This window comes from Protopterus annectens, chromosome 3.part0, assembly GCF_019279795.1.
Source record: "Protopterus annectens isolate FY-2018-M chromosome 3.part0, PAN1.0, whole genome shotgun sequence".
Lineage (NCBI taxonomy): Eukaryota > Metazoa > Chordata > Ceratodontiformes > Protopteridae > Protopterus > Protopterus annectens.
The window spans coordinates 161,667,503-161,692,650 of NC_056731.1; the positions used below are offsets into that span (position 1 = coordinate 161,667,503).

Sequence of the window (25,148 nt, forward strand, 5' to 3'; positions counted from 1 at the left end):
CGTGGGTAGACTACCTCTTCCATCCAGCATAGCTGAGTTGCAGAATGAAAATGAGCAACATAAAGAGAGAATGATTAACCTTGAAGCAAAGCCTGGCATTCAGATGTGCAAACAAGTGGATACAGAAGACAGAGCCAGACAGACGAATGTAAGAATGGTCACTGTCCTCACAATGGAGTGACACATCTGTTTTCTCTTCATGCGGCAGCATCTGACACATCGGTCATGCTTAGCAGGAAGCGAAATTCATCTCAAGCAGGTGCATTAAGTCTTTGTAGAGGGTGTGGCTCAGATGAAAGCTTGACCAAACTTAGTTTACTGATAAATATGCTCTCTTAAAGAAAATATTCTCTTGACAGTTTGGAGAGCAGGGAAGGAATGTCAAGTTGGAGAAGTGAAGATATTTATTGATAACGATTACTTCTCATCCACTAGACAGAATCAGCCACCCTTTATTTCTGTTATCCAAGAACACTGAATAAAATGGATTAAATTTAATTAGTTTACCTACTGTTTGATAACATTGTCACCTCACAGTAAGACGTTGTCCTGTTCGATTCTCAGCTAGAGCGTCTTCTGTGTGGAGACATGCATGAATGGGCGTACCTTCATTGAAAGTTGTGCGTCAGGGCCGGCAACTTGGCACGTAAAAAATCTACTGCCAATCATTAGTGGACCGGAGTTCCACTGTGGCGACCCCTAACAGAGAAAAGCCGAAAGACACAACAACCTACTGTTTTAAGTGACTTTTGCCTGTGAAAAGAAAGACATTTCTGAATGCAGGGGAAGCATTGTACTAAGTGAGGAGATATTTGGACAGTCTCAGGGAATAATGTGAACTGCTGGTTAATGACCCTTATTATTCTGCACAAAGAAAGCACCCTTAATAGCCTTCTAACCCTAATACATAACTTCCTTGTAGCTGACAAATCAAAGGACTGGACAATATGGATATGCAATTTTATAACTTCTCTGGAGCCGGCTTGGTGGATATGGGCATCTTGAGATGATGTAGCAATTGTCTCACGTTTACTGGCAACCACTTAATCCTTAAAGAATCAGAAACAGTATGCAATGTATGTACTTACACAATGACACTGGAGGCTAAACTCTTGCATACAAGTACATATCAGGTTGCCGAAACCACACACACTACACCCGCTTCACACAGATCACAACAGGCATGTAGACTAACACATACTAAGGCACTTAAAAGCAATCTTCTTAAAAAGATCACATAGACCATCCATTGTCAAAGCTATGCCTCAGCAAGCCCAAAGGCACTCAAAAAAAACGACACTTAACATCACACATCACTCTGAGCGTTACCCCAAATACTAACACCTAAGGCAAGCAAACAGACTTCCCAGGTCTCTCATCACAGGGGGATGCCATTGTAAGATATATTGCTGTCCCTCTAACCAACCTGAAGAAGGAGAAGATCACTGTTAGGTGCTTGTCTGGAGCTAGGATCCACCAAAGCGTGCATGTAGTCAGGTTATTACACCGCAAGTATAACTGTTAAGTGCTTGTCTGGAGCCAAGATCCACCAAAGCGTGCATGTACTCAGGTCATTACACCACAAGTATAACTGCTAGATGCTTGTCTGGAGCCAGGATCCACCAAAGCGTGCATGTACTCGGGTCATTACACCAGAAGTATAACTCCTAGATGCTTGTCTGGAGCCAGGATCCACCAAAGCGTGCATGTACTCGGGTCATTACACCAGAAGTATAACTGTTAGGTGCTTGTCTGGAGCCAGGATCCACCAAAGCGTGCATGTACTCAGGTCATTACACCACAAGTATAACTGTTAGGTGCTTGTCTGGAGCCAGGATCCACCAAAGCGTGCATGTACTCAGGTCATTACACCACAAGTATAACTGTTAGGTGCTTGTCTGGAGCCAGGATCTACCAAAGCGTGCATGCACTCAGGTCATTACAATAACTGTTAGGTGCTTGTCTGGAGCCAAGATCCACGAAAGCATGCATGTACTCAGGTCATTACACCACAAGTATGAGTATGACTCCATCACAGTCCAAGTAGGTGTAAACTACCTGAGATGTATCTCCCATGACTATATGGAGAGAGACACTATGGAAGTTTCAGACTATGTGTTTCAGGCTGGTATGAGCCTCGTACTGAGCAGCATATTGTCATCACCAAGGATGATGCCACAATATGAGCAAAAAATGATTGACTTCAACAACTGGCTGTCTTTCTGGTGTAATTCTAAGTGAATCCAATATTTGTCAGCTTGGGAGGACATGGTCAACAGGCCACATTGCTTTGCCAAGGGTGGTCTTGCACATTTCCCCTCTAGGCTTTCAAATACTGGCTAAGGCTTTGTCCACTCCCATAGTGCCTTTTTAGGTAATGCCAAATTGACAAACCCACCTACATAGCAAAATCAACTCAACTGAATCTCAAGGTGTTACTAGTGAATGCCAGGGACCTAAATAAAAAACGATGTTCCCTCCAAGCTCTCCTACACTCGAGAATATAGATATCTGTGCAGTTACCAACACATGGTTTAAAGTAGCAGAGAATACCCTAGAAGTGCAAGGTGTCAATGCCTCTCACAAATTTAGACCAGTAGTTGCACAGACGAGAGCAAAAAATTAAGGTGTCTCAATATACGTCAGCAACAAGCATACCTCTAAGGTGGTCATACAGGAGGACATGCTGCAGTTCTTCCATGTGCAGATCACCTTAGACAAAATCCCATGCTATATCGTAGCCAGCTATAGGTCATCATTCATGTCCCAAGAAGCTCACAATGCATACTTTGACTTACTGGAGACACTTGCCACCCAATCTAACACCCTACTCATGGGAGACTTTAATTACCTCTCTGTTGTTTGAGAATCCTACACAGCCTTAAGTCTACAAGCACAGAGATTCCTGGACTTCATAAATACAAACACCCTTGATCAAACAGTGAATATGCCCACTAGAGGCCCAACATACTAGACCTTGTGATCACAGACATGGGAGAACACTGCACCCTACCAAGTCTTGTCCTCCCTGGTAAAGTTGAACCATAAAGTTGTCTTCTTTGAAATCAAAATCAGCTCTGTAATCTAATTAAAACCAGTAACAGGACCTATTCCAAGGCAAATTGCCAGTTATTAAGTGCTGGTTTGTCAAAATGCAATGCCCCTCCAAACCCCGAGAACACAACAGCCTATGCTGAATTGCTCTCAGAAACTCTGTACAGCCATGTCAATGGCTGCAAGAGACTACAGTACCTACCAGAAGTAAGCCCAGAACTAGACCCAGAAACAAACTGCCCTGGTGGCATACCAAATTAAACAGAATACACAAGAAAAGGAAAAATATTATGTCAAAAGTCAGGAAGGGTAATTCCCATAAAGAAAAAAACTCTGTCATCAAAGTAAATAGGTAACTAAGAGGGCTAATTAGGTCAAGCAAAGCCAACATTGAGGTTAAGATATCCTCCCAGGTGAAAGATAACCATAAAGCCTTTTACAGCTATGTCAGAAATCTGAAGGGCAGCACTGAGTGATCATTAGGCTAGTATACACCTATGAACCTATGAAAATAATACTAGTGCCCAAGCGTTATCCAGTCAAAGTCACATGCTGTCTTCTACATCTGCTGTGTCACTTGCATTCCTTGTCAACATGCACAAAGTGAAAGTAAAAGTAAACACAATAAGTCTTAATTTTTCTTCAGGTGAAGTGTTTGGGATTGCCAGAAGATGGACTGTGAAAATGATTAGTTTGGGGAGGCTGCATCTTGCCTACTTGCTCTCTCTATTGTCTTTTTTTTTTTGGGGGGGGGGGGTTTCTCATTAGCACTGAGTCACTAGGTCATGTGACATAGTCTCACCAGTAGCTGTGCAAGTGCTTTTTAAGGAAACGTTTGCACCAGCCTGTGGAATAAGTTGGTACCAGTTACTGTGAGCTGGTCAGATTTTTATTTCTCAAAGTTTTTCGATGGGTCTTGCGTACAAGTTTTCCAGATCACTGTTATATGCAGTTAAACTGATACATACAGAAGGCAAGGATATTGCTTCTCCCCCTTTTTTGTTTAGGCAACCAACTAACGTGCAGTTAGCTGCTATGTATGCACTGACTAATGTTATATATGCAGCAATTATGTTTACATAATGCTGATAGAGGTTGAATGTTTTAGAAGGGGGAGCACTATAGTAAATTGTCTGCAGCTAGGGTATATGCAGTCTTTGGCTGTCATAAAAGCTTTTCAAAGTTGAAGCGGTATGATTTCTTTCCCTCATGGCTATTTGTCCCTGATTTTGCAAAATGTCTGTTTTCCCACATATGTCTGGCCTGGTCCTTACAATGGATTTGTTTTTTGATTAACAGCTGCGTATCATTGTCAGTTAATAGAATGAGCATTTGAGTTTCACAGTTCTTTCACTTCTTGAAGTAGAATCGGTTGTTCTATTAGTTTTTGATATCTTCTTCTTCTTTCGGCTTTTCCCGGTTAGGGGTCGCCACAGCAGATCACCTGTCCGCTCATGACTGAAGGTGGAGTTTTACAGTGTCAAGTTGCCAGCCTGGTGCCCAACCTTCCACGGAAGGCACACACATGCACACACTCTCACCTAGGGCCAATTTGGAGTGTCCAATCCACCTACAGCATGTCTTTGGGAGGAAACCAGAGCACCCGAAGGAAACCCACGTGACCACAGGGAGGACATGCTGATTCTGCACAGAAGGCACCCCAGTCAAGGATCGAACCAGAAAACCTCTTGCTGTGAGGCAACAATGCTAACCACTGCACCACCATGGCCGCCCTTCTATTAGCTTTTGATATACATTAGAGAAATGTTACAGGGTGTTCTTGATTTTGGTCTCTTACTCCATAGTGCCCTTGAGTTTGTCCTTGGCCATCAAACAAGAAGTTAAAACTAATGTTTCTCCTCTTCTTTTGCTTTTTTTTTTCAGTAAAAATGATACTGATAGGAGTTGGCAAATAAGTATTACAACTCCTTTGAATGTTAATGCTCAGTATGGGTTAACGTAATACAAGTTGCATAAGGTGGGGGGAGGGAGCAAGTAGCTGCTGCCCTCTGATATTGTTTCTAATTGTTATTTATGTAATAAGCTAATCATGTTTAATGAGGTGCCAAATTCTATAAGTAATTCACACTTTTGGAAGTACCAGTGCTTGTAATATTTTCTCTTTTCATTGTTTATGTGTAAGATTTTCTTAAACATAAAAGGCTGTTGGAACATTAAGTAGTGTAAAATGGACATATAAGTAGTCATACTGGAGGGAGCATGTCAGGTAATGTAGGCAGTCAGCACATTTATCCACCTGGAAGATAGATGGACAGATGGTGCCACAGGATGATCATTATCTCTGTCTGTTCCTGTATATTTTCATAACAGTTAGAAATGTACTACACTAAGAATGAGGCATGACAGGGAGTCTTACTGCTATTTCCTGCAATGTTAATTGCATTTTTAATGAAGTAAAGTATTACAAAATGCTGTATATGTTGAAAAAATATAGGACAGTGAGAATGGCCCTACAAGAAATACATTTAGATGAGCTATAAAATAAAAATGTGGGAGGTCAGTGGTATAGAGTGTATGTAGCAGCTAGTTATAAATGAGTTTTAAAAAGAGGGGTGACACTCCAACTTCTCAGGTCTTTCCCATATCAGATCTAGGAGGTTATTGAGGACAGCCATGAATGGTATGACTGAGTGAGTGCTTGGTGGAGAGGGCAGTATTTAACTGTGGTCTCAGTTTATATACCAGTAAGAATATAACAGGCTGAGTTGAGTGTGATTGTGAAAAAGATAATGGTCTTTTGTTAGGGGCTGACCTTATTTACTGGTGACTTCAATTTGATTGTAAATCCTAATGATATAGACAGTGGGCCAACAATGGGTAGAGAGATCCTTTGGCAAATAAATAATTTTACTGCTCCTGTTGGCCAACTAGACACATAGGACTAGATGCAATCTGATGGGAAACTATCTGATTTGATACATTACTCCCCTAGATTTCCAGCTTGGTCCAGATTTACTAAAATTTACACAATGGAAGAGCAAGTTAATGTGGTGGTTACAAAAAGCTTGGGTCCCCTCATGCAGTGAAATCATGTAACAGTAATTCTAAAACTAGTGGATGCATCATTTGGATATTGTCAGAGACACTGGTCATTTCTGATAAGTTGGTTTAAAAAGTGATATGTTGAATCCCTCTGGGACTAGCGAAATGTGAAGTAGAGTTTGTAGTGGAGAGCTGGGATAAATTCAAATTGTTGAAAATAATATGGCGAGGATAAAATCACAGCAGATTACACCTACGGGAAAAAAGATATATACATATATTAGGGTGGTATCTTGTGTTAAGGACTACCAGTGGCAAGAATCCCATTAAACAGCAGACCAAAAGGTGAAGTATGAGAAAGCAAAAGAAGAAATGGAACGTTACTTTCATAGAAGGCTACAGTTTCAGAAAGCAGCTATTAGAGGTCTGTAGTTTGGTGCTACCTCACAGTCATTGAGATCTTTGCCCTTAAACTGAAACATTGAGTAGTGTACAGGACAGTAGTTAAGATTAGTGATGAAGGGACAGGAGACATCCTGGAAAGCCCAGTCAAAATCATGAAAGTGTTTAGAAGGTTGCATCCCAGTATGTATTAAGCATGCAGACCCTCAGATGAGAATTCATGTTAAATTTCTATGTTCTTGGATGAGAGCCATACCCCCATACTGTATGGAATCTAAGCAGAGGAATTTCTCAAACCTATAACTCTTAGTGAGCTGGAGCATGTGCTGTAGGAGCATTCTTCAAATAAGTCATTAGGTTCTGATGGGATCTCAGAAAATGCATGGAGGTTGCATAAGGAAGTCACCTGGTTCTGATGGAATCTCAGAACATGTATGGAGGTCAAATGAGAAAGTCATCTGGTTCTGATGGGATCTCAGAACATGTATGGAGGTTGCATCAGGAAGGCACATGGTTCTGATGGGATCTCGGAACATGTATGGAGGTTGCATGCAGTTCAGATGGTGCCTCAGTGGGTTGAATTAATGAATGAAGTCATTCATACTCAGAAAATTCCATCTTCTTGGAAAGAGACAGCTACTTCTGTCATCCTAAAGGAAGGAAAATATCCCTTACTGCTGGCTAATATAATTTTATTCCTGCCAAAAGATAGTGGGAGTTATAACTCAGCTGATACATGGTGTGATGTCCAACACTTAAAACCTGGGTCAGCAATTAAGGAGCCTCAGTCCTCACTACTGACTCCAGAGTGACAGCGTCATGGAAAACACAGGAGCACAGAGCACACAAGGGTAAAATTCTATAATTTCCCCTTAAGACCACAAGAGGAACCTGCTCTATTTCCTGGGAATGGCCTACATACCTCTGTCAACCCCAAATGTAATCCCTTATTATACATGTCAGAGAAATGTGCCAGTATACTATTAAGCTGGGCAAAGTTAGGGGGGAAGTGGGGGGGTAAAGTCAGAGATGAAATTATTTGCTCATATGCTGGTTATGCCTTACAGGATGAGTAAGCTCTGTTATTCTGTAACATCTATGGGCATTATCTCTATGATTTCTGACATAACAGAAAAAGACTTTGTGATTGTAGTTTACAGAGGTAACAATTCTCAAATTGTACTTAATTTTGGGAGATTTGCTTTTGTGAGTTTTTTGTTGATCTTTCTGAATTCATCTCTTGGGGATAAGCATTATATTTGATTTTATGGTCTGCGAGTTTCTTCCTCTTATTGTATAGTTTGCTGATATTAGGTTCACACCACTGGGGCTTACTCGTGAATTTGGTATGGGGTCAGATGCCTCAATCTACACTTTGAGGTGATCATAGAAATTATCCACAAATGTGGCAGCATGCAAGATGGGGTCATTGAGGTATGGAGTGCAGTTAAATTTTATCATGTCATCAGTTAACTGTATTAGGATTGCCTTAAAGTAATCTTTAAAGACAGAGCAGTTTTATGGTAAGTCAGGTTTTAGTAGTTGGTTATAGTGTAGTACGGGGTTTTACTTACAGTGAAAAGATTGTGGAGAAATTTAAGATCATTTTCCTGGCTTAAAAGTCTAGAACTGAGATGACTTCTTACTAATACAGACATACACAGATGCCTCCAATAACACTGTAATTTTCTGTGTTAAGTTTTAAAAAGTGGTAGACACAGAAAACTAATACCATGGGGTGCTCTCACTGTTCTGAAACCTTGTTTTTCAGTTAGGAACCCCTAGTTTATTTTTAGTTTTATCATGTATTTGAATAACTACATACTGAAAGGGGCATAGCAGTCTATAATTGATCTGATCAGAGCAGAGCATAGAGGAATGCTAACTTCTTTTGCTCTAGATGAAATGCCATTGTTTATTAATCGGACTAGATAGAAGGATTTCCTGACTATAGTTGAACACGGTGGTCAAAGGACATATGGTTGTCTATGAAGGTGCTGAGATCTACGACAACCATATAATTCTGGAGTGGAGTACTGTTTATCCTACAACTGAGTTGAGATTTGCTTACCAAAGGTGACAATGATACATTTATTTGCATTTAACTAAAGCACATTTCTAACACACTATTGATTCATATGGTTTAGCCATTGCTGTAACAACATGGCACAGGATGCTGAGTGAATGACAACATCCAGTTCACACTCATCAGTACATTCATTTAGACATATGTCTGGTTAATGATCTGAAGATGTGAAAAGCAGATGCTGAGCAGAATGGTTCCCAACACTGCACCCTGAGCAATGCCATCAGTACCCTTTTAGCTTTTTGAGTGGTACTACTTTTAATAACATGGGTTCTATTAGACAGTTTATTATCCATCTTAAAATATAAGGTCTATATTTAGGTGTTTAAGCACATAATGCACATCAGTTTTTATTGTCCTTTTTGTACCAAGTTTTTATATACAGAATAAAGGGTATAAGTCACTTGATTTATTCTATGTAAAATTCATGCTTTGTGTTTCAAATCAGTATGTCACTCTGGTACTATGTATGCAGTGGAAGCCCCTGAGTTATATAATATAAATAAATTGTAATACTAATAGGCAATACAGAAGAAGTTACATATACCAGTTTGTTAATTAAAATCTACATCTATGGGGTCCCCTTCAGAGTATCGAAATTGCAGAACATCGAGCTTCTGATCATCAAGGATCAGAGGATCGATGCTCTGCGATATCAAACTCAAAAGAAAAAAAAAACCTAAAACATGAAATCTTCTTACTTCACGTTTTTGCAGAGGGGCAAGCACCCATGCACCTCCCCTACACCCCCTGCTACTTAAATATACCAACACCAAGATTGCACTACAGTGAAGAGAATGGTCCCGTAGAGCACGGAATAGTGCGCAGAAAGTTTGTTCTACTTTAATGTTTGATATCGAAGAGCATCGATCATCTCGTCCTCAGTGATGTGTGGTTTGATGTTCTGCAAATTCAATCATTTAAAGTAGATGCACATATTTGCATATTTACATTTACTGATATTAAGAAGAATGGCATGCAGCAATCCAAAGCTTTTTAAATTAAAGAAATATGTTTTTCAATGTAAAATAATTAGGTACTGCTATATTGAGATCTCATTCATAGATAATTTTCACAAGACAATGATTATTTGTAATCTTAATAGTATGATTGAAAAAATAATAATTAGGCTGGTTAGACTAGAATGTCTAGCTAATGGTCATGTTAAGATTGCCTTTGTTCAGCAAGGCACCCTGATCTGTGATTCATTCGTTAACATAAGTTAAAATTTAGTAAGGGTACCCTTTACAGCAGGAGTATCCACAGAACAGCTGTTTTAAAGACGCTGAGTCATCTACCCCTAGAAAGACACGGTGCAACTACATTATTCCTCATCCCTGCAAACTCATCTGTCTTAAATGCTAGTCTCTTGTGATTTTAACTCCTTTGAGAAAATTTAACAACCACAATGTTCCAACCATAAATTTATAAATATGCAGAAATTAGTGAAAAAGGTTACAGAAGTTATTAAAATGGTTTATGTGCTTAACAGTACATGTAGAAGTAAGCAAAATATATGAATTTTCACCAGGTTCTGCACTCTGATATCTCTAATGTGATTAAAGTTGAATCCATCATTAATGCCATTGTGAAAAAGAAATTTACAAGGCACAAAATTATAAAGGGAAAACAAATGACATTAACATTATGATTCCTGACACTTGTGCTGTTCTTTATATACATGGCTTATGACTACTGGAATGTGTCTGCTGTCCCTGTATAGTTACTGTAAGAGGTACTACTACCACCCACAGGGTTTATTTTAAAAAGACTTGATTAAACTCAGTGAATTAACTTTTTTTGCAATAATTCATGTCCTGCTTTAACATTTTCAAGAGGGTTCAAGAAATGATAGAATGATAACATCTGAAGTCTATCTAGTGAAGGAAATAGTTTTGGTTATCCTATACATGGCCCTTCTGTTTCTGTCAATGACACTTTTACATGAAGTATTACTTCTTGTCCCTGCAAAAAAACATATCTAGGTTTGCGTACTCATATGTTAGGCCTGAGAATTCAAGAACGTTAGAGATATACTATGTAACCATTTGGACAAGCCAGTGCATAAAGCATTTGCTAACCCTCTCAGATTTATAAGTATAGAATTTGTGAAAAGAAAGAAAGACATTGGTAGGTTTAAGGTACTTGGAAACATAAAGACAACTTTATTTACAAGCTGAATTCTTCTGAAAACTGGAGTTGGATGAACAAATGGATATATACAGCCTTTTCTTTAACTTTTATATTCCTGATTCTTTAAATTTGTCTGCCTGTTCCTTGCATCCATCTTAATATTGTAAACTGGATGCTGTTTGTCATTTTCTATTTAAGAATTTCTGTTGTGTTTTGCTTCCTTGGGGGAACTTGTTTCTGAAAAGCCATTTCTTTTGGGATAATCAATCAAAGTTGTTGCAAAACAGGAGGTGGTTCTGAGCACTTTATTTCTGATATGCATCCTTAGTGACTGTTTTTCCAAGTCTAAGGTTGTTCCAGCATTCATCTTCTTACTTTTGAAAGTACTGCTTCTTGAATACCCTGAGTATTTGGCAGTGACTTTTCTTTGCAAATGTTGTATATTTGTATGTGTAAGTCTGTGTGTGTGTGTGTGTGTGTGTGTGTGTGTGTGTGTGTGTGTGTGTGTGTGTGTGTGTGTGTGTGTGTGAGAGAGAGAGAGAGAGCACATGTGCATACCCTTCCTCTTTCTCTCTCTCTACACACACACACACACACACACACATATATATATATATATATATATATATATCTGATATAGATATAGACAGAGATATAAATTGGATATACTTAAACAGATATAGATATATAGATATAGATGTAAGTGCTTTGTACACATTTGCAAAAGATATGCACTGAAAAATTTCAACTTCCCATACACTGAGATCACTCTTTCACTGACTTTTATCATTGCAGCTTGTAAATGAGGAAAAGATGGTTAAAAAGGCAATCTTAATTAAGCTTTATAGTAAGCACATTAAATGTGATATTATCACTGGTTCAGTGATCATAACCAACTTATTATACGTTTGAAGAATGGATGTCAAGACATTCACACTGAGAGCTGAGTGAAGTTTGAGAGATGAACCTTGGGATTCATTTTGGAAACATACTATTGCCTGGTTATGAAAAGAGAGACCAACTCAAAATTCTTTATGATGCATGGAGCACCATGATTACGCTGAAAAAACAGCTAAAATTACATAACGGTTCACCAACCTTAACAATGCTTAGAAGGCTGCTTAACAATTGTTAAGCACCCCCTATGTGTTGTTAACATCTCTTCTGCACTAAAACCAGACAGTGCTGAACAGAAAACAGCAGCAGTAGGACAGAAAATGGCTTCATTTTATATCATGTTTCTGCCTGCTGCCCATTAAAGTGCACCCGCTATTTTAATTACAACTGCTTCCCTTATATAGGGAATGCATAAGAATGTCAACCACCTCCCCACTGCCTTCCAGCCTTCAAAGCTGCACATCACATTGTGTTCTTTTCTTTTTAACTAATTTGTAGTATAAGGAGCAGATAAATCTCTATGCACTAGATGGAATTATGATTGGATCTCTGCAACAAAGAATTGTGTATTTGAGACATGGATGTCAAGATTCACCTCTCAAGCTTTGCTCTCAAAGTGTATTTCTTAGCATTCATGTCTTAAACACCTAATATTCTCATGATGATCACTGACCTAAGTATAATCCTCTATGTGGTATATGGAGTTTTTAGTGAAATTGAGAGAAAGAGAGACAGTGAGAGTGTGTGTAGGAGAGCCATATTTTTTTACAGCTTTGAAAGGTTTAACTTACTTAGTTCTGCCACACACACAGTGGCCAAATGCAAAGAATATTTGATTCTGTAACAACTTTAAAAACTGTTATACAATTTGCAATGTTACAGCCAGAAAAAAATACAGCAACAAAGACGGTATTGCAGCTTCTAAAGCTGTTTAAGCATCTCTATGTTGTTTTTGTAATAGATGTGCTTATGCCCTAATACAAGACTATGGCTTAACAGCAGTGAAAGGTGTTGGAAAGCTTTGCTAAATACCTTTCTTATGTCAGAATGGGTATTACCACAGTTATTTTCTTTATGGAATTGCAACATAATCACAGAGCTCCGTCTGCAGCATGTATTTAATGTTTAGTGTATGCTGTTGGTTTGTTTGCTTAATTTTGTACCTCACTGTATACTGCTCTGGTCCAGGCATCTAAGTATCTTAGAAAGTGAGTGATAACAATGAACATATTTTGTTCATCCTAGCTTTTTCATTACCTTTTCTCCACCCAGGCCTTCAATGAGTGCGGTTGCGTTGTTCATCTTCTTTCTGCAGGCCTCAGCATCATCTATCAGGGCCTGCTTCTCTCGCATTGCCGCATCGTACATAGCCTGAACTTCATCAAGCTCTTTTTGCTTCTCATCTAGTTGTCTTTGGGCATTATCTAACTCAGTCTGTGCCACAGTAAGCCGGGCTTCTTGCAGTGCCAAATTTGCCTATAATCAATAAAGGATATTAATTCTAGTTTGAGAGATCTAAGAATGAATTTGAGCTTATCATTACTTTACATTTTGTGCATGGTAATAATGCATGAATAAAGCTTATGTAGAGAGTACCTTGAGAGGAAGCACTTCTTTGTTAATGCCATAGAAACATGCCATAGCCTGAGTCCATGAACACAGCCCTGCGACATTACCACAAACTCTTTTTGCAGTTTCAAAATTATAATCATCCATGTCTAAATAAGGCTGCAGTAACTCCACAATCTCTTCTGTAATGGTGTCCTACATAAAGACAGAATAGAAATTTAGAATACTTTATGTACTGCTTAATCCATCAAAATGCCTTAATAAACTATGCACAAAGCAACACTGTTATGAGATCATCATTATTACATTTAAAAGAATGGAAGAACAATACTGGAAACAATCTGTGTCATGTTGTGGTGAATTATACATATCATTCACTCTTTTATGTAGTAACTATGGGATGTATAATTACTTAATTTAACACTAAAATCTACTTTGCAGTTTCAGCCTCGTGACAGAAGAAAATATATTTCTTCAAGGTAGTCACTCTTTATAGTGAAAGGCATGTGAGTCTTGATTGCATGCAGACTGTTTCATCAAAATGAATTTCAAGCACCCATATCCAACAAATAACTTTTAAATGATTCTCCGGAATGTTTGCATTCTAAATCACAGCTAAACTGAAATACAGGAGCTTTTACTCTGCACATTAGTAATAATCAGGAACTCAGTACAGCAATGTCGACTTGTTGTGCTTTCATTTAGTAAATCTAGGCAGCTATGTTGACTACAAATAAAACCAATAATTGTTCTTTCAGCTTTAAAGGAAATAAACTTTTATCTGCAGAAAAATAATCATGCTTATAAATATAATTGTGCCAACTCTGCTGTGCCACGTTCATGTGTATATGTGTTATGTAAGCACACACACACATACACACACACACACACACACACACACACACACACACATACACACACACACACACACGCATATACACGCTAATGAATGGCAGTAGATTTTCACGAACGCCGAGGTGCCAGCTCAATGTTCAACCTTCAACGAAGGCACGCCCATTTACGTATGTCTTTCGAACGTCCACCCAACCGCGGGGAGGACATGCAGACTCCACACAGAAGGCACTCCCCGCACTCCAGCCGAGAATCAAATAGGAGAACCTCTTGCTGTGAGGCAACAATGCTACGAGCTTAGGAATATGAATGCTGCACTATATGTTCATCATATGCATCACTGTTGCAGTAGCCTTAGATATATGAGTTATATCCTGCCAAGGTTATAACAGCTGGTCAGCTTCCAAAACCTCAGGGCACCTTTCATGCACCCACACTGCTAGGAGCTGACTAAAAGGCAAATCTGGGTGCCAGGCCCTTCAGAGCTTTACTGACCGCTGAAGAGTATGCTCATCCGAGGATTTTAAAGATAGACGGTCAGCTTGTGTTGTTCCTTTGTTGGGCAGATAAGTTCGCATAGAGGAACAAAAACTTCCATTTAATAATTTTTTTTATTGTTTATACTTTCCTATTCAGGAGATTAAGCGTTTATGTTTTAATGGACTGTCATGAAATTGCACTGTACTTTTAAACAAAACTAGTCTTTTTTCCTGTCAGTTTAAAAGGTGTTTAAAGTAACAGAAAACCATTTTTCCCTGTGGAGGAATTGTATTTATTTTACTGTGTGGTGCTGGTAGTGTTTTGAAGTGCTTTTTAGTGTGTTTTCTGGGAAAAGGTGCCTTTTAAAGATGTTATATTTTTACTGGTACTTGCTGCTTGTTTTCCCAGGGAAAGAGGCACCATTTTTGACTTGACCATGGAACAAACTATAGTTTCAAAGGCTGGTCCTTCTTCCTGCCACAAAAAGAAAAAGTCAAGCAATCAGCCTTTGCCAGCACTCAGGCTAGTAATTTGCCTCAGCTGCAGGTGGGTGACTTTGCTGTGGTCATAGCTTGACCGTCAGGCCACTCATCTTTTATTCCAAATCCTTCTGGTATAGCAACTACAGCTTCTATAGACTGGGGGTTAGCCACGCCCTCTGCAGCTGTTGGGGTCCCCTTAGTGGGCAAGGGAGAACCAGTGTTGTCATTCCTAGGAAAAGGAACACAGAAGGCTTCCCTGTTTTGCCAGAATGTTATGCTCATCCGTAGGGAAGCCTCTGCTGCCAATAATAACATTGTTGGCCCCATTTTCCTATCAAAAAGAAGCAGAAAACTAAACACATATCTATTCCTCCTCAAATTTCCTCAGACATGAGTAGTTTAGTGGGTCTGGCTCAGGGTTTAATTCAGGGTATTGATCCTTCTTGTAAGGCAGTTTCTAATAAAAGAAAGAGGGGTACTTCCTTTCCTGAAGAGGTGCAACATTCTGAATCTGGACAGGAGGATGCTGAGACAGATTCAGGGTTTTCTTCTCAGGTTTCTGACTCAGACTCAGAGAAGAGCTCAGTTTCTAACTCTTCCTGTAGGGTTTCTCTTTCTCTGAGTCTGTTTGTAGAATATGCTAGTGTTTTCAGTGAGAAAACATTGAGTTTCTCAGTCTCTCAGAGGCTACTTTGGCCTGTTACAGAAGGAATTTCCAGAACCTGCACCCATTCCGAAAGTTTTGTCTGTCTTGGAGGATGTGTGTGTGTAACTGACTGCAAATTTCCTGACAGTAAGCCAGCTGCCCTTAAAAAGACAGGATGTATAAACTTCTTCAATCGTTTAAATTTTTATACACTCTTCCCAAATCTGATCCAGCAGCTACAGCCTTAGTTAATCCTTTTGATGGTAAATGCTTAGTTAATTCCAACCCCACTATTTCTGATAAAGATGAAAAGATTTTTGATAAGTATGGCAAAAGGTGTATGCTTCTGCAACCTTGATTTTCAGAATTTTGAATTGTCAGATTAAGACTTGTTCTAATTGTGAAAATGTGAGGAATGTTTCATCTGCATGTTTTTTTCTTGTGAGGAAAAATCTGCTTTAAATAATTTAATTTTGTCTATTGTTCAAGTCACTACTCATTGTATACAGTGTGTGTATGACTATTGATACTTCAAGGACTATGGCCACAGGTGCTTTTTGGGGAGGTTTGCAAGACTACATTCTTAGAACCTCCCACATCTGTGTCAAAAATGACATTTTACATTCTTCTTTACATAGATATTTAATTTTTGCCCTTCTGTTACTGAGGTGATCAAAAAGTGTGATGAAAGGGGTAAGACGATTTAGGAAATCTCTAAGATATTTCATGCTTTCTTTGCCAAATTTTCCAAGGGATTCTCTAACTCCTCATCAAATTTTGTGAAGAAAGAAAATAAACAGTCTCAACAAAATGCAGGTAAACAGACATTTAATGACTATTTAAGAAACATTGTTTCTCCATCTGCCAACTCGCCATGACACTCCCCTTTGTCTTCCAGAAAGTCTGAATCTCTACTTTTCTCGCTGGAAGCATAGTCTTACACAAACAGTTCTGAAGATCATTCATCAATGTTACAGATGGCAATGAGAGGAAATTCCTCTTTTGGAGGCGGTATTTCCTCATCCTCCAGACTAGACTCCTTTATTTCCACCTGTCCTTCATCACATGTTATCCTAGGGAGCAATAAACTCAGTTTCTCCTTCCCAGGTGATAAAAAAAGTTTTATTTAAGGGCGTTTTTAGTGCCAAAGAAAGAAAATATTTGGAGACCAGTTCTGGATCTTTCTCTCCTAAACCAATTTGCGATAGTGTCCAAATTCAAAATGATGTCACTTCACAACCTCTTCTTCCTCATTCAAGTTTCCTGGTAACACTCGATTTAAAATATACTTATCATCACATCCATATTCATCCAGATTTCAGGTGTTTCTAAAGATTTTATGTGTCTGAATCACATTATCAGTTCTCTGCCTTACCCTTTGGACAATCCACTGCCCCAAAAGTATTTACAAAGTTTCTAGGTCCTGTTATAGCATATTGCAGGCTACAGGGTATCCACATTTTTAAATATTTTCAGGAGCTGCTTATCTTTGCAGAATCTTTTTCAAAGTGTCAGGAATCTCTCCTTTGCATGAGTGATCTCTTACACAACCTGGGATTCCAAGAGAATATTCAAAAGTCTTTCTTGACTCCTTCTCACAGGATTGCATTTCTAGGATGTCAACTACACACCGCAGTTCAAAGAGCTTTTCTTCCATAGGAAAACAGATCTAGATCTATTTACAGTGTTTTTCACTCAGAGTTCAGTCACTGCAAGGGAACTACATCAGGATTTTAGGTCTCATAGCTTCTATGATTCTCATGATACCCATGACAAGACTCCACATCAGAAAGGTGCAATGGTATTTGAAGTCTCTTTGGTCTCAGTACCAGCTCCCTTTGTCTTTACAAATCTCAATGCAAGGGTTTGTCAGAAGAGAAATTATTTGGTGGAGACAACATATATCCCTAAATCCAAGGCTTCCTTTCTTACTCCCTGTTGCAAATGAGTCAGTTACCACATACACCTCAGACTTTGCTCGTGGAGCAGTATAAGGAAGGATAAAAGTGCAAGGTGTATAAGACACCAAGCATAGATGCAAGCATATAAATATAAAAGAGATGTTTGCCCTGTTCAAGGCACTCAACTCTCTGAATCACGTCTGCTCCCATGGATCTCTTCAAGTTGTTACAGACAATACTACAGTCATGTAGTACATCAACAATCAAAGGGAAACAAGGACATACCCCTTTTATAGATTAGACATGTTAGCTTGGGATATAGCTTCCTTCACAGCACAATCTCACTCTACAGGCATCCTACATGCTGTCAGTGCAAACTGTGTAGCAGACAAGCTGAGCAGGACAAGGCCAGACCCTCACAAATGTAAACTAGATCAGGAGGGGGGTGGTTCCAAGATTTAATCCATCTGCGGGGAGTTCCTCAAGTACATCTCTTTATTTCCTCATTGAATAATCAGCTGACAAGATTCTGCTCGAGAACTCCATGCAAGAAGGTCTGTAAGAGAGATGCCTTTTCTTTTCCTTGGACAGGAATGTTCCTGTATGCTTTTCCACCCTTCCCACTAATAACCAGGGTTCTTTTGAAGATTCGAAAGGAATCCCCCAAGATCATTGTGATAACTCTGTTCTGGACTAGGCAACAGTGGTTCTCCCATCTTTTGGAAATGGCCAGGGCAATTACCACAAGCTTCCTCACAGACTGCATCTACTCACACAAGAACAGGAGTGGTTGATACACACTGACAGGAGTCAACTTCAGTTGACTGCCTAGATGATAAGATCTTAATTCCTTTTAGGCAGCACTTTAGCAAAGGATGTGCAGCAGATACTAATGGAGACAAGAAAACCTGCTAGTAGAAAATGATACATTAGCAAATAGAAAGGTTTCCTAGTTGGTGCAAGCAACGTAAGCAGAACCCATTTAAGTGTTCGCTGGTTTTACAATACTTGTGTGGGTTACTGTCCTATGTCTTTCTTTCTCCTCTATCAAGGTTCATTTATACTCATTTCAGCATGTCTGCCCATGGATTCCCCTATTTCACTGCAGCTTCATGTCAAAATGGCCCATGGCCTCCACTGACAATGGTTAAATTTATCCAGTCAGACTTTCCCAGTAAACAAATGTCAATAAATAAATAAAATAAATATTTTTAAAAGGGGTTTTCCATAAGAGTCCTCTAAGAAAAATCTTCTCTCTTTGAGATCTTAATTTTGTGTTAGAGAAGCTAACACTTGTTCCTTTTGAACCAGATAACCTGATTGACTTGAGCTTCTTAACATGAAAAACTGTTTTACTGATTGTTCTGACCTTTGCAAGAAGAGTATCTGAGTTGTAAGCTCTGTTGAGTCAACATTACCTAATGTTCCAAAGGTACACAGTTTCTTTGAGAACTAATCTTTCTTTTGTGCCTGAAGTGGTATCTGGGTTTAATTTAAGCCAAACTATCCATCTCTCCATTTAATTTTCCTGAATCCAAATATGAGGAAGAAAGGATACTCCATACCTTGAATGTCCACAGGCAACTCAGGTACTATTTTCACATAACTAAATCTTTCAGCTGTTCGAATCAGTTGTTCATTTCTTGTGAAGGTAAGAAGGGACAACCTGTGTCAAAACAGACTCTTTCAAAATAGTTGTCTCAGGCTATTACCTTTCGTTATTTTCACTACAACAAAACTATTCTAATCAGGGTCAAGGCCCATTCTACCAGGGCCCTGGCTTCATCTGTGGATTTTGGAAAGGATTGGATTCCAGAAGTATTCTAGAAGCAAGAACTTGCTCCTCTATGCATACTTTTACAAAGCACGACAAACTTGATTCCTCAAGGACTATTCTTCACAGGCTTCTGTACTATTCTCCTTCCACCTCCAAAATGATGTAATCTAGGTTAATCTACTCATATAACTAAGGTCACTTCAGTGGTGATCAAGAGAGGATCATAGCTGATTACTAGGCTAATGGCATATGAACCTTTACATGCCTAGACAATAATACCCAGGATATGACACTATTATATCTTAATTCTCCAGATATGGGATGGGGTAGTATCAGGGTAATGTGTCTTTTGGTTTTGGAGTCCTGAGTCATTTTACAGACTGCCTCTGTCCATTAGGGGCATGGGCAGTACCCCAGGAGGGAATTCACAGTTCCCCATCCATTTATCCAAATTCTTTTTGAAGACAGTGAGGGACAGGCTTTGTTTTTTGAAAGTGTGACGTTTATTCCAAAGACAAGGTAGCCTTTGGGACATGAATCTGTCTCTCCAGCAAGTTCTGTAGAGTCATAAATAAGGTTCAGGTCCATGGAATTTGTAATCCTTGTATAATTTTTCTTCTGAATATCTAACATTTTCATCAGGGCTGGATCAGAGAAAACCTTGTAGGTGAGGCATAAGTCACATCTCAATAAATGACATGAGACTGAGTAAAGGGCTAGGGCCTTTAGTTGGTCTTCATAAGACATGCATCTTACACTTTGTATTTTTTAGTGAGAAACCACTGGGGCCAGTCCCATTGGTGTAAGTGATTGATTAGTACATGTAGAAGGGAGCATTACAGACCTGGGCACTATGACTTCCTTTGGTCTTGATGCCATGCCTTTACTTTTAAGTTGAGCCATACAGAAGGATTTCCTCACTACCATAGCTACCTGGTGGTCAAAGTTTTGGGTTACTATCTATCTATGTTGCTAGGCCCTTCACCATCAAGCCTATTTTTAGGGGTGTGCTATCAATATTATAATTTGCCGGGATATCTGATTTACAGAAGGTTATGATTATCCATTTTTAGCATTTAGTCTCAGACCATGACTTGACATCAGTCATTTGTCATTTTTAGGCTTGTTTGTAGGATGTCAACATCATTTGGGGATTCAAAGATTGTTCCCATCTTACAGTCATCAGTGAACTTGGTGGGACAGAGGCCTCCAACATTGGTCTTCACTTCAGAGGAGTATATGATAAAAACAGTACAGTTGTGTAAGCAAACGTACCATAACAGTAGATGTTTGAATGATCACTACTGCAGTAGCCACTCCCTCCATCTATCCTCCTTGCTTTTGGCAGGTTGCTTATGCCAGAATGTGGTTATTTAATTTTTCCTAGCATTGTCCTTTCAAGGATCAACCTCCCTCAATCTGCTGGCAGTAAAGCTCTGAAGGGCTTGGCACCCAAACTTGTCTTTTAGTCAGCTCAGCTTGAGCTGCCTGACAGTTTGGTTGCATCCTTGGCAGGATATAACCTATATAGCTAAGGCTACTGCAGCAGTGATCTTTTGAACATCTATTGTTATTGTAAATTTGCTTACTCATCTGTACTTTCTGACAAATGTTCTGAATAGCTAGTATTGTTAAGATCAAAATAAAGGCTGTAGAACAGTGCATAGTCACATTTTTGCCAAAATGTTTTTAATAACATCATCTTAACTTATTAAATATGTTCAGATACTCTTTCTTTGAACTTGTGACTGGTTTTACTAATATAATGAGCCTATCAATTGCAGATTTATTTTTTATTTCTTGCATTTTTGGTAATAAGTTTTGTCTATCTCAGCAAAGCAAATTTTCAGGAGGATTGTTGGAGAAAAGCTCAAAAAACATAAGACTGACAGGAACAGTGACATCAATGAGAAATCTGAAAGGTTTACAATATGCATGCCTTTCTGCAGCATAGTGTAATGGTTCTATGTTATAATTATTCAATAAACTACAAATATTAATACAGTGAAATGTTGAGATTAGCTGTGGTCAACAAAAAATGGATCTAAATATATTTTTAACAGATCATAGTGTAAACAAATATGTTCAGTGATAAAAGGTATGAAAAATAGTGCATTTAAAACTATTAACACCACTTAGTTTTTGAAACATAATATAAACAGTAGGAGTCCTGAGGCATTGCCATGGTTAGGGAGACTTTGGCCTTGATGGTCATTTGTAAGTAGTGTATTTTCTTGAGGATACATTAGGGTATAGAAAGGCTTCCATACTTAGTAGCTAAAGTGATGTACTGCCCAACATTACTGAGTACCATAGATTATTTACTATAAAACTTTATTAACGACCTGATGAGCTGTGCACAGACTTCAGAATCAAGTAATAGTGTAATTAGATAGCAGTGATAAGTAGCTAAGAAAGGATATGCTTTCTGTCTTAGTACCTTCGGTACCAGGTGGTTATATTCAAGGCATTCCCAGATTAGCAGAGGCAGAGGAAACACATGGTTCATAAGAGTACACAGCTGCACTAATTACTGTCTTGAAAGGATAAATGAAAACAGGAGACAATACAGAGTAGAAAAGATCACCAGTAAGTACACGAGTGAAGGGATATGGTCAAGTAACTGCATATAGCTTACAGGCTTGCTGGTTTTCATACAGATTTTGCAAAAGATCTTGGATTCAAATGCTACATTATGGAAGAGGATTTCATAGTACAAGAATATAATGAATGAGTGTAACTCTCAGTTTTCCAGAATTTCAAAATTTTACATCATATTTTTGCTCTGCTCTTCATAAAATGTGTGGTTTGCTGGCAAATCATTGAGGATTGAAATCAGTAATGACAAACATTTAACTTTCAGACTTCATAATCTTCAGAGTATAAATGCTAATACAAAATCTGTTGTTCTAGCTTCTTTCTAAGTTTATATGAGCAATATTTAAAATCTGTACATGATTTTGGGCCTTTGTCCACCCATTATTTTTGGCTTTGTCCAGAATTCTTGTACTGAGAGGTTGAGAAGTATATAAACAAGTGACCTGTTTTCTGTTTTAGAACCATGTTTGATATATTCAATGGTTGGTTGATTTTTAGCTGCTTATAGGATGATATCAATAGATTAGGCAGGGACGATCTGGATGTTTGTATGTGAGTGTGTGTGTGTGTGTGTGTGTGTGTGTGTGTGTGTGTGTGTGTGTGTGTGTGTGTGTGTGTGTGTGTGTGTGTGTGTGTGTGTGTGTGTGTGTGTCTGTGTGTGTGTGTGTCTGTGTGTGTGTGTGTTGTGTAACAGATCATACCAATAGAGTAGACTGGGAATTTCTGGACATTGCTGTATGCGTGTGTGAGTATGGACGGCAGGATAATCTGGTCGAAGAAGAGCAGATTCTGAAGGTGCATCCCAAACTGTTAAATATACATAGTGGCGGGTATTACAGATGTAGTGAAACAGACAATTTTGCAGTTAGCTTTTCTCAGTTTAATATGAGCATGACCATGAAGATAACCAAAACATCTATAATATGTTGAATCCTTGGGAGAATGGTTCAGGACTTATCTGAAACAATCCTGTGTTTGTAATTTTTTTATCTTTACTGTTAAAAAAATTGCAACTGCAAGCAATAATAAGCAGATGCTACTGCACACATTTGCATGCAATGTAAAGGAATTCCAGCTTTTTGTGACTTTTACAAATGGTACAGAGCAACAACTTTATTCTACTTAATATTTAGTTTTATATTGTTTGTGTGATTTTACGCATATGAGTTTTTTTAGATATGTTTGAATTTTGTGGTAACTGATTTTGGTTATCATTTTCTTTTAGAATTCTTTATTCGTTTGCAATTGAAAATGGATTCCTTAAATGAGTATCTTGCACAATGTGCTAAATGCTATGTATATTTAAAGGTACCACCTGATAACACAGTGATCTGTATTCCTTATGTTAATAATTGGATGGTTTGTTTACCGTTATTAGTAGTAAATCTATACTTACTGATGTTGATTGCACTTGTGAAATTGGCACAGCTTGGATATCTGTTGTTACCTATATTAATGACTTGACATATGAGACAAATAATATTAGGCAAAGAGCAAATAGAACATGTTTAAAAAAGAATCTATCTATTGTCAGTAAAGATAACTCAACCCCTATTGATCAAAATAATAACATGGACAACTTTGGAATTTTGGATACAAGTATTCTGAATTCTGAGGAGTCAGAACATTTAGAAGAAAATAAAAAAAAAAAGGATGATGTTCACAGCAAATAAGGATGAAAAAGAAACTGATTAATGTCTATAAACACTGGTGGATTTATCGGGGGTGCTAGGGGAGCTGAAGCACCCCCATTAGTCATCATTTCTCAGTTGTACAGGGGCTGCACTCATGCAGATTTCCTCAGTACAATGAGTTGGTGCGTTTAATGTAAGTATTTTTCCCTGAGCCTGGTGTCAGAGTCTAATAGAAAAGACCTAGGGAGGGATTGCACTGGTAGTATGTTATGTGCTAGCTGCCTGAATGCACTTTTTGCATGATTAAGTGAGCCAGAATCCAGTAGATACAAAAGTTTTTACATAGCCATTTATTATGGAATACTTTGTGTGTATGGACTAGTAGCTTTAAAAGGTCTGGTTCAACTTTCACATTCTTACAAATATCTCTCAAGTTCATAGGTTCATAGGTTCATACTAGGCTATCTGCCCGAGGGCATTTACAAGCCTAGCCCATAGTTTTGTGGCTTACGCCACCCCTTTAGTATGGGGAACTATACCCATTATTTTGCTGTGCCTCTGTCGAGCAGTGACACTGAGGTAATCCCTGGGGTATATCTGTGATCTCCCATCCATTGGTCAAGATTTCTCTTGAACAAGGCCAGCGAGGTGCTCTGCCTCACATATACCGGGATTTTATTCCACAGCATAGGGAGTCTTTGGGTGATGAATCTATCCCTCCAGCACGTCCTATTAATAGCCGTGTCGAGGTTTAAGTCTCCGCCCTTGTGGCTCTGACGGATCTAGATTTTTTTGAGGTGAAGCATATTCATCAAATCTGGGTTTGACATGGCCTTGTATGTTAGGCAAAGGTCACCTCTGAGCAAGCGGTGGCGACTGAATAGAGCTGGAGTTCTTTCAGTCGGGCAGCATAGGACAGATGTTTGAGACCCTTTATCCTTTTGGTGAGGAACTTTGTGGCCTCTCCAGCTGCTGCAAGTGTCGGGTCAGATACATTCCGAATGGGGCATTGTACTCAATCATTGGTCTGATGAGTGATGAGTATGAGACTATGACCCCTTGATCTAGATGAGAATCCCTTCATGATAAGGTGGGCAATGTAGAAGGTCTTCCTAACTACTTTAGCTACATGGGTGTCGAATGACAGACTACTATCAACCTGGGTCCCCAGGTCCCTGATAACTTCTTCTGTGCTCAGTGGATTGCCACCTATTTGGTAGCTAGGGGTAACCTTGTTTTTCCGAAGGGTATGACTATGCATTTTTGGCATTTAACTTTAGGCCATGGCTCTGGCACCAGTTATCCGTTTCTGTGAGACCCTTCTGAAGGATATCTGTGTCAGATGCTACTATGGCCAGTTTGCAGTCATCTGCAAACTTTGTCAACTCCTGCCCCCTGTGTTTGCTTGTACTTGGAAAAGTAGATGCCAAACAAGAGTGGGCCCAGGACTGAGCCCTGTGGTACACCACTTGTGACAGGCTTTGAGTCTGACATGGCGCCAGCAACTCTGACCCTGTGGGTTCTGTCACTCAGCCAGTTTGCAACCCATCTTGTGATGTATGGGTTAACATTTAAGCTGATGAGTTTTTCAATGATACCCGAGTGGGTATTGTATCGAAGGCCTTCGCCAGATC

The 25,148-nt window shown here is 38.9% G+C and overlaps 1 protein-coding gene across 1 annotated transcript in view; it reads right to left on the bottom strand.

The window, feature by feature from the left end:
* Positions 1–25,148, bottom strand: part of LOC122796791 (dynein axonemal heavy chain 5-like) — a 2,204,633-nt gene that overhangs the window by 609,343 nt on the left and 1,570,142 nt on the right. Inside the window, exons 59-60 of the mRNA XM_044065521.1 lie at positions 13,172–13,339; positions 12,833–13,051 (exon numbers count right to left, since the gene is read on the bottom strand). Coding sequence (XP_043921456.1) covers positions 12,833–13,051; positions 13,172–13,339 — 387 coding nt within the window. The remainder of the gene's footprint in view (positions 1–12,832; positions 13,052–13,171; positions 13,340–25,148) is intronic.